This window comes from Hemicordylus capensis, chromosome 13 (assembly GCF_027244095.1).
Source record: "Hemicordylus capensis ecotype Gifberg chromosome 13, rHemCap1.1.pri, whole genome shotgun sequence".
NCBI lineage: Eukaryota > Metazoa > Chordata > Lepidosauria > Squamata > Cordylidae > Hemicordylus > Hemicordylus capensis.
The window spans coordinates 19,166,019-19,177,112 of record NC_069669.1 but is presented as its reverse complement, the minus strand read 5'-3'; the positions used below and the strand labels follow the sequence as shown (position 1 = coordinate 19,177,112).

The 11,094-nt window shown below is 46.9% G+C and overlaps 1 protein-coding gene across 2 annotated transcripts in view; it reads right to left on the bottom strand.

The window, feature by feature from the left end:
* The window catches only part of NATD1 (N-acetyltransferase domain containing 1), a 29,787-nt gene continuing 18,693 nt past the window's right edge, over positions 1-11,094 (bottom strand). Inside the window, exon 3 of one of the 2 annotated variants that reach the window (XM_053276359.1) lies at positions 1-497. In XM_053276359.1, the coding sequence (XP_053132334.1) occupies positions 426-497 (72 nt within the window). In that variant the 3' untranslated portion in view covers positions 1-425. Of the gene's footprint in view, positions 498-2,198; positions 5,116-11,094 lie in introns of those variants that run through there. The other variant, XM_053276358.1, reaches the window with a different exon arrangement.

The window sequence follows — 11,094 nt, the reverse complement described above, 5'->3', positions numbered from 1 at the left end:
TGGGCGCCAGGAGTCGACACAACTTTATTTTACATTAATCTTTCAGTCTGAAAGAACTCACAATTTTGGCACAGCTTAGATGCTCTAAAATATTTTCAAGTCAAACAAAAAAATTAAGCCACACACAATGGGCTGAGCCACGGAGGCTGTGCTCCATCAAAGGGAGCCTTTCAAGAATCTCTGTTTTGACATCTTGCTGGGAAGAGTTCCCACATTCTCCTAGAGAGGCACTTGCAAGAGGAGAAATGTATATTCATTAACGGGGTCCTGGCTCTGGCTACCAGACCACAACCACCCTCCCTCAACAGCACCGCCTCAGAGGTACCTAGGCAGACGTCCTGGTGGCAGCTTCCAGCGGAGAATGTTTGCAATAAATTATAGGGTTTGCTGAAAGGGCCTGCAGAGCAAACACTCTAATTAAGTTCTCATTTGCTCCTCCCGTCCACGTGCTCTCCGGCTTCCACCCCTCGGTCTTTACAGAGCAAGTGATTCAGTTTCTGTAAAAATAGACAGACATTCCGTTTTCTATAGCATAAGCTACAAGCAATGGGCACACAGTAAGCTAGAGAGAAGCCATGATCCTCTGATCCCCTTATTCTGAAAAAATGAGTGGGCTGTGAGCCCCCTTCATCCGACTCTGGATTGACCTCGCACTTACCCATGCCTCCATATCTATTGTTTCATTGCACTGTACTGCATTTTGCTACATTTCATTATTTTTCTCCCCCACCCCCCATCATCTTATTGCTTTTTATAATTTTAAATCTGGACTTTTACCATTTTATACTCCCCCCTTTATTTTTTTCTGGGCATTTCTATAATAGAAACTGTATCATTATATTATTATTTTCTCTCTTTTAGCTTTAGTAATTTTAGGTTTTTAGCTTATTTAGTTTTAACAAGTATATTCTATCTATTTTACTTCTTAATCTGCAATCATCCTTAGTTTTAGCCTCTTGATGTTATTTACTAATATGCATTTTAACTTGAAATCATTTTAGATTTGTCAAGTTATGTACCATCATATCATCATAACATCACATAACAAGTAATTTTTAACCTGTATCAATTTTATGCTGGCCTCGTAATAAAAGATTGATTGATTGAAAAAATGAGTGTAACTCAGGTAAAGGCAACCCCGTCCACGTGCTCTCCGGCTTCCATCTGTCAGTCCTGACAGAGCAAGTGATGCAATTTCTGTAGAAACAGACAAACATTCTGTTTTCTATAGCATAAGCTACAAGCAATGGACACACAGTAAGCCAGGGAGAAGCCATGATCTTCTGATCCCCTTATTCTGAAAATAGGAGTGTAACTCAAGCAAGGGCGACCCTTCCATGAGGCAGTGCTAGGAGGGCCTCTGCCAACATGGGTACCACCCACCATCTGTGCCAACCCTTCCTCGCCCTGCTGGGATTCACTGTTCATTGATGGGGCATGGCCAGTTGTCTTCCCCGCAAGACAGTAAAATGAGCTGGACAGCCCCTGACCTCCAGGGTTTATCTCCATGCAGGAGTTGCTACATGCTTAAAAAGATCCCTGCTTTTGAGAATTAAACGCAATCATAGCCAGCCAGCCCCATGAATAATCACACGTGTGTGTGTGTGTGTGTGTGTGTGTGTGTGTGTGTGTGTGTGTGTGTGTGTGTTTAAGACAGTCTCTAGTATTATAATACCGTACCGATGGAGGTGGAAACAGCCAGAAGCTAGGTGAGGCTAGGAGTTCTCCCTGTGCTCCATGTAGGTGCACTTCTTTTCTGAAAGAGGTCATTGATTGATTTATCCTATTTATATACCTCCTGGTGTGTGTGTCTGTCTGTCTGTCTGTCTCTGTCAGCAGTGCACACAATTTAAAAACACAACAAATAGAAGGCATGGAGGCAACCAACATGATTGGGGGCTCTTTGAGCAATTCACTGCCGGCCTATGCCCCCATGGGTCATCAAATGTTCAACAAGAACTCCCATCATCCCCAGCCACCATAAATGGCAGCTGGGGATGATGGGAGTTGTAGTCCAACAAGATCTGGGGACTCAAAGGCGAGAATCCCCAGTGTATGGGGCAGATCTGCCCTCCAGGTTTTGAAGTGTTCCTAGAAGTATGCAACCCTTTCTGAAGTCAAGAACTGAAACCAACCAATGAAACCAGCTAACACCAGCTACGTGGTCCTCGCTGTCAAATAGCAGCAGCCAGCGCCAATTGGTTTAGCCACAACTTTTATTGTATTCCATGCAATAGGGTCGGGATGAATTAATCATAAGACAGAACAGGGAAGCATAATGTTAAAGACACAAACAACAGAAAGGTCATTTTTAAAAACAGGTCCTGAGCAGGAAAGGCACATTATTTCCACTTCAATCAAATCCAAAAGGAGGGCAAAAAAGCATAAGTCCACATTGGAGTGGAAAAAGACCAAGTCGAGACTTGGAAGTTGTACGATTATCTGCATCTGCCCACCTAGCTTTTATGCTCAAGTAGACCTTGTGCCTTGAATACGCCAGGAAGAGAGATGGTCTGCTTTTCCAGCAGTAAGTCTCAGAGTGGACTGAATCTCTGCAGGCTGCAGAAAAGACGCCTGTCACAGATAAGAGCTACATCAAGGGATGATTTCCTACGGCCATGGCCTCAATTGGCAAGCACTGCTACTGAACGTAAAACAGAACACACAGAAAATGGAGAGAGGGCAGACACAGCAGTAAACCTGTGGACATAAGAAAATATTCATCAAAACCCATCTCAGTCAGATCAGAGAGCAAGTCGGAAACGATGGTTGTAGCACCTTGTTGTGAAGCTGCAGCACTACCAAAACACTGCGCCCGTTTTAAGGCAGGGTTGGCTGGTCTTCGTCTTGCCAAACTCCCCGTTGAAATCAGAAGGATGGACCCCCAGAGCATTCATCCCAGGTAGCGACACGGCTTGGATGAAAAGAGACCACCTGGAAGGCCTCAGCAGGGAGGTGGAAAGCAGTATTTCTGGCAAGCACACCCACAAGCACGTACCAGGTGTACAGAAATGGAAGGGGACCAGGATCACGCTCATGGCCTTGCCACTTCAGCAAGCCACCTCCATTGCAAATTGCAGTCGTGTTGAGTTAGCATAAGGTGGTGGTCGTCAAGGCGACTGGTGGTCGGAGAATAACAAGCACTGGCTGTGTCTGTTTTTCCAGGGGCACAATGAGAAGTCAGCATTCGGCAACGGTCCATCCAGACGCCATAAAAGCGGGCTTGGAAGACAGCATATTTATCATCCCCGAAGGGCAAGAGGGGTGCGTGCGTGCGTGCGAGCTATCTGGGAGTGGCATCCAAAGAGGATTTCCCTCACAAATGCTCAAACCAGCTTCACACTCTTTCCAAGAGACGGTCCGGTCATATTGCCGAGAAGCACCACTCAACCTTATTTTCGGCCACAAGGTAGTACATGGTTGAGCAGCCTGGACACAACCTTCAGACAGTTTATCTTGACCTAGGATTTACTCCTGCGTATCTCTGCCAAGATCCCCAGCTATACACTTATCAGGCCCGATTGCGGGAACGTTATGAGAAATAGAGGGTGGTGCCCAGAAGTCGGAAGGCCCAGAAGAGGGTCTAGACTCTGCTATCGTTATGCCATGTCACCACATGGCATCAACAGCCCCCGCCCAGGTTAGAATTCAAAGCACACAAAAAATATCCCGACAGACACACCTCCATTGTGTCTGTAGTGCAAGCCAAGGAATCAGTTAAGTCTTCCTTTGAGAGCATTCACCTGGTTATGTCAGGGGTAGGCCAGATGTAATATGGGAATTCCACAACTGGAATGCAGCCTGTTTCTCCTTTCTCCAAACAGAGTAGTTGCACTGGACCAAGGGAGAGCATTGGAGTTGAAGCTGTGGGTGCAGGAAAAGTGTCTATTCATTCTGCTTAAATTCCACCCCCCCCACACACACACACCGCTATTAGCTACAAAGAGGAAAGTGTATGGGCATAAGACATAGAAGGCAGCAAATCTTCTGTCCATCAGGAACCAGAGAACTGGTGGAGGAGAGTGGTGGACTTTCCCTATTGCTAAATGCCCAAGATCCGTTGACCTCACCAGCTCCCTCCACCTCACCATTTCCTTCCTTCCTCTCCCCACCCCAAATTCCCAGATGCGTTATTGCTTCTCCCACTCGACAGGAAATGTCCTCCACTTGGAGAGCCCACATTACGAAACACAAACGAACAGACCCTTCCCTCCTCAAATCTGCGGCAGACTTCCATCCCAGACCAATAGATCACCGGGTTGCTCTTCCAGCTTTGCACAGTAGCTGCAATGAACCGAGATCATGCCTGTGTGTGGGCCGGACACCTGTTCAAAATTTCTCACTCAGTGACTTTTTCTGCAGGAGATACTGTCTTCTTGCCTCTGAAGCAACATTTACTGCATTTGTACCTGGAAATCCCTCCCATGGGTTTCCAGCCCATGCAATGGCCATGGTTTATTCTGCATTGTTCAGTTCCTCTCCCCATGCTGAAATGTGCTTCCAAAGACCATCTCAACTACTCCCTGCTACCTCAGGATTGTAGTTTTCCAGCTTTTTCAACTCCGCTTGGGGATGGCAAGCAGGCTGGTGGCATGTTCTCAAGATGGTTTCACTGACTGCTTATTCCCTGGGAAGAAAGAGAGGGCCCTGTCAGGTAGTACTCTGTCGAAGGAGACCGCCTCTCCCCCTTGGTATTGACATGAGCCAACAAAGCCAACAGAAAACCTCGTTTTACACCCGATGGGTTCCTTCCAAGAGAAGAAGGCCAAGGTAAACAATGGATCCCAGGTCAGCCAAGCTGTTGGAAGGGCCCCAAGGGCAGATGGAAGCATTGTGGAGGAGTCCCACATTTGTGGTTATAAAAATAAGAATTCTGAGCACGTCTTGTGCAGTTTGGGCTTCCCCAAAGAGCACAGGAGCAAAGGTAGGTGCTGGACAGTCAGGAGAGGGCTTCCTAGTGTCCAGGCAGGCAGGCAGGTGTGCACAGTTTTTCCTGCATTAAGACTGCAAACGCTCCAGGTACTGAGGCAGAGGGTTCTCCTTGACGTATTTCTGAATGTACCAACATGTCAGGTGAGCTTTCAAGTCCTCTTCGACCACAAAATCCAAAGCTGCCTGGAAAGACAAAAGGAAACAGCAGCTGTTAACGCCTGGCAGAGTTTGCCTCTAAAAATGCAACCAAGACCCGAGGAAAGGCAGTTGCTTAGGAAAAGGAAACAACTACAAAATAGGGAGATATTGCTTTTTGACAAAAGGTTTTCAGAAGGGTTAACATTATCTGGCTGGAAAGAAAATGCAGGGTTAGATCACGACAGTCTGCTCCATCCAGACCATCAATGGAGAGAGAATATAGCTCAGCGGGAGATACACAGGCGTCAAGCAGTGTTCCCTGTACCAGGGATTCCCAGGTGGTGTTGACTACAACTCCCATCATCCCCAGCCAAAAGCCACTGCAGCTGGGGATGATGGAAGCTGTAGTCAGCCCCACCTGGGAATCCCTGTTACAGGGAACACAGGCACCAAGTGTCCCTTTAGATCAGAGACAACCGCCATTTTCCATGCCTTTTCACTGGTTCCTCTTTGGTCCCAGTCAGGGGCGTAGCAAGGTTGGAGTGGGCCCAGAGACAAGATTTTAAAATGGGCCCCCAGCGCCTCAAAGTCCAGGGCCTCCGCACACCCCAGGCCCCCAAGGATTTAAGTCTGATATTCCAAAATAAGTATGCTGCCTGCAAATACATTTCACTGAATACACACACACACACACACATCACAATATATAGTGATATACATTGAGTACTATACATTTGCATTACTTTTAATGCCTAGAACACACTAGAAAGATGAATTATTAAAATGGGCCCCTCGCTGCAGATTAGCAAAGGAGACTTTCAACCATGCAGGGTGAGCCTATGTTTGTTTTCCCAGAATTTTGAACAAATTCAGTCAAGTTTGATTGCAGGAGGTTTTTCACAGGAGGCTTTTAAAGCCCTTTAAGGCACATCTCCTCTGGAATGGAGGTGCTGCATTCACATGTTGGCCAGATTGACCCTGAAGTCCCTGCAAGTTATTGGGGAGCAGTTCACACACAAGAAAAATAAAATAAAAGCACCACACATGCTTCACAGTTCTCACTCAGACCTTCTGGGTTGCAAAACAACTTGAACATAAGTGCATTTATAAATGAATGAATGAATAAATAAAATTAATAAAATACTGTTCCAGAAGTTTTTGCAATTTTCTGCCATGAAACAAGCCACTTATAGGACTTTTTAGATAGTTTTTTTAAGTCAGCAAATTTTCCAAGCTGTTTCAAAATAAATTTTCAGAGACTTCTCGGTCCCTCCCCCCCCCCCCCCCATATCCAAGCCCTATGGCAAGCAGATCCCTATATATGGGGGGGGGGGGGCGGGAAAGGTAACCACAAAAAGGAGTTCACACTCTACCTGGCAAATGCTGGTCTGGGTTAAGCAGGGCAGCAAGGGCTCTTCTGCTGCAGAGAACACTCTGGCTGCCTCCTCCTTCCTGGCTGGCTTGGGCCCTACTCGAGTTCAGGCTTCACTGCGGCCTACACGGAGGCCTCCGTGGAAGCCCCATTGCCCACCCGCCGATCAGCTGAGAGGCGCCCAGGAGAAAAGGAGCTCTTGGCAGCTGGGCTGCTGCTTCGATTGCGGGCCAGCAGAACAAGCAGGAGAGACGGCGAAGAGGGCAAGTGGCTGAGAGGCTATGGGGCTGGGCAGGGGGCAATGGGGAGTCACGTGAGGTGCCTCTGGGGTGCCCCTCCAGGCAGTGGGGCCCCCAGACAACTGTCTCCCCTTGCCCTATCATTGTTACGTGCCTGGTCCCAGTTTCTTTCCTTTTGGGAACGCCTGGTGAAAACAGTGACTCACTGGGGCCACCATTCTCCAAGCTGCAATGCCCATTTCCTTTTCTACAAAGGAACTCTGATGCGAGGCGGCATCTTGTCCTTATAACATGCATGCATCAAGATGCACAAACATGAACACCAAGGAAATGAGGCGTGGCATTTTGCAAGAGTCTCTTTTCAACCTCTGATCTTCTTCTATGACTATTATTTATTTATTTAGAATATTTATCCCCTGCCCCTCCAGCACACTACTGCTCGGGAAGGCTCACAACATTCATAAAAAGATACAATGTAAAATAAGACTAATAAAATTAACCAACATTTAATTTAAAACCAGGCTAACACCACATTTAAAGTTTCATTATTTTTTAGAAGTTCCATATTAAAAGTTATTTTAAAAGCTAAAAACTGAGAACTATAAGAACTAGAAGAAGTATCCTCTTGGGCTCTAAATCAGCCGAAGAGAGACTAAAGAGAACAAAAGGTAAATCATGCCTGCTTCGCCAATTCCCCCTGCCATATGTAATGCATACATACAGTGTATTAGGAAGTGGTGGCTCAGACAGTACAATCCTTGAGGTACTTCATTAAATCAATTGTTTAAATCAATTGGGATTGTTTCAATGAAAGTATAAAGTATAATAATTTAACAATAAATGACAATACTGGTGCCATATGGACACGTCCTATTTTCATCTGTAAAATGCTGGAAGATATGAGAGGCCCCTCAAAGGTTCGATTCCTGGCATCTCCAGGTAAAGCTGGAAAATAAGCCTTTAAAAGAAGTGCAACTAGACACAAAACAAGTGTTTTCAAAAATAAATGTGCAGTTCTAAAAAAAACCCAACACACACTTGTGCAAACCAAAAATTCAAGCCACGCAAAACTGCCTTGCGTTAGTGTCAAAAGTGGCAGATAATGAGAAAAATGAAGTGAGAGGTCCAGGTTCCTCTAGAACCCCAACACAAGCGCCTCTAGAACCTAGCACCTGGGCATAGGCTCCTCTAGAACCCAGAACCTTCTCCTCCTGCCAAAGATGGTTCCCTCCAGACTTCAATGCTATGAACAGTGTCATATTTATTCCCCAGTGAATACGACACTCTTCTGCAATAGTGCTGACTAATTCCCAGTTCTGAGGATTTTCTTCCACTCTGTGGAGAGAAGTGGAGGCTTCTAAAGGTCACGCAATTCTAGGCAACAAGAGATGTGTGCCCAGATGAGGAACACACAGAGCTGTGTGCTGTATTGCTACGTGCGAGAATTGCACTCCTATACGAAGGTGCAGATCTGATTTTTCCTTTCAGGAAGCCTGCTGCAAAAGGCTCTCATCCGAAACTCTGGAGAGCGGCTGCCAGTCAGGGTAGACAATACGGAGCTAGGCTAACCAAACGTCTGACTCAGCAAAAGAGAGCTTCAGATGAGGCGTGCAGCTGCTATTTCAGAATGCCCTCTGAGAGGGCAATGACCCCACTGCTCAAGGGAATGAGACTTGCCTTGCCAAAAAGGGAGAGCACATTATGAACCTCTTGAGCACTTGGAAGAGATGCACCTGTTTTTTTCTCCCCTTCTCAAGTGTTAAAAGATTATGATCACACTAACAAAACAAACAGATAGGAACAGCTCGGGTCAGAAGGCTGCTCGGGAAAAGCCAAAGCCTGACACACCAGTACACCAGATATGGCCATTTCTGGAGACAAATGGCCTTAAAAACGGTGGTACACAGGCTGGTAAGCTCTAGGCTTGACTACTGTAATGGACTCTACGTGGGGCTGCCTTTGTATGTAGGCTGTAAACATCAATTGGTTCAGAATACGGCAGCCAGATTGGTCTCTGGGACAACACAAAAGGACCACATAATACAGATTCTAAAAGAACTGCCCTGGAACATAGGAAGCTGCCATATACTGAAGCAGACCATAGATACATCTAGCTCAGTATCGTCTGCACAGACTGGCAGCGGCTTCTCCGAGGTTGAAGGCAGGCATCTCTCTCAGCCCTCTCTTGGAGATGCTGCCAGGGAGGGAACTTGAAACCTTCTGCTCTTCCAAGAGTGGCTCCATCCCCTGAGGGGAAGATCTTACAGTGTTCAAACTTCTAGCCTCCCATTCATATGCAACCAGGGTGGACCCTGCTTAGCTAAGGTGACACTGCCAATATGTTTCCGAATGAAATACAAAGCGCTGGTTATTACCTATACAGCCCTTAACGGTTTAGGCCCAGGGTACTTGAGAGCACCTTCTCCGTCGTGAACCCTGTCGCCTATTAAGATCATCTGGAGAGGTCCAGTTACGGTTTCTGCCAACTCGTTTGGTGGCAACTCAGGACCGGGCCTTCTCTGTGGCTGCCCTGTGGCTTTGGAATGTGCTCCCTGCTGAAATAAGAGCATCTTCTTCTCTGTTTGTTTTTAGGAGGACTCTGAAGATGTACCTATTTCCCCAGGCCTTCAACGGATAAGAAAATTTTAAACTGTAATGTTTTTATCTATTATGATTTTTATCTTTTCATGAATTTTAAGTGTTTTATATTTTATATCCCGCTTCAATTCTGTACACCGCCTAGAGACTTCAATATTGGGCAGTATATAAATGCAATAAATAAATAAATTCTGAAAGTGGCACATCTAAAAACTGAGATTGGCTGCTGCCCCTTTAAAAAGCGGAAGCGATCCCTCCTGGCATGGACTGTGCCCCTTGATCGAGAGGCCTCGCGTGCAGACAAAGCAAGCTATAAATTGTCCTCATCTCCCCTCTGTCTGGTGGGAGGGGAGGGAGACGGCAAGATTCCAGGCAGAAAGAGAAGCTCTGTGTGTGTGTGTGTGTGTGTGTGTGTGTGTGTGTGTGTGTGTGTGTGTGCATACACACCATCTGCAATCCGATGATAGTCTCCAAAGAAAGTTGTCCGTTTTTCTTCACTAGCCCTGCCCTATGGTTCCAACAGCAGCCTGACAGGCAGCAATCCGAAGGGTGAAGCTTTTCGCCCCACAGCCATGTTGGAAAAAGGGCTCACAAGCCGAGGCATGGCAGGAGGCAGCCCTATGCATGCTCAGAAGGCACATCTGCCAAGCGAGTGTCGTCTTAGGCTGCACAGACAGGAGCGCCATGTCCCGATCACGAGAAGTCCATCGTTTCACTCTATTCTGCACTGGTCAGACCTCGCATGGAATACGGTGTCTAGTTCTGGGCTGAAGATAGGAACATCGGAAGCTGCCATATACCGAGTCAGATCCTTGGTCTATCTAGCTCAGTATTGTCTTCACAGACTGGCAGCAGTTTCTCCAAGGTTGCAAGCAGGAAGCTCTCTCAGCCCTCTCTTGGAGATGCTGCCAGGGAGGGAACTGGGAACTGGAACCTTTGCATGCAAGCAGGCAGCTGCTCTTCCCAGAGCAGCCCCCTCCCCTACAGCAAGTATCTGACAGTGCTCACACATCCACTCTCAACAACAAGTATTTATATACTGCTGTTCAACAAAAGTTTCCAAAGCAGTTTACATAGAAAAATAAGAAACATAAGACTCCAGCAACAGTCACTGGAGGTCCTGTGCTGGGGGTGGATAGGGCTAGTTACTCTCCCCCTGTTAAATAACGAGAATCATCACGGTAAAAGGTGCTTCTTTGCCCAGTTAGCAGGAGTCTCCCATTCAAATGGAATCCATGGTGGATCCTGCTTATCAAGAGGACAATTCATGCTTGGCTACCACAAGACCAGTTCTCCTCTTAGGCTCGACACGAGGAAAAATTTAATTGCAAAAGTTGTTTGGCAGTGGAACAGACTGCCACGTGCAGTGGTAGACTCTGTGTGGCTGGAGATTTCCAGGACAGAGGCTGGGCAGTCATCTGCCAGGGGTGCTGTAGCACAGAGCAGAGGGTCAGGCTAGATGACCTCCCAGTGCCTCCCAGTTCTAGAACATAAAAACATAACGGCCTTGCTGGAACAGGCCCAAGAAGGCCTATCTAGTCCAGCATCCTGTTTCACACAGTGGCCCACTAGATGCCTCTGGGGAGCTCACAGGCAAGAGGTCTGTGCATGCCCACTCTCTTGCTGTTGCTCCCCTGCAACCGGGATTGAGAGGCATCCTGCCTCTGAGGCTGGAGGGGGCCTATAGCCTCCAGACTAGTAGCCATTGATAGCCCTGCCCTCCGTGAATTTGTCTACGCTCCTTTTAAAGCTAAATATTCTATGATTCCACAACATGCAAGCATACGTGATGGGTGTTTGCGCATGCAGCACAAA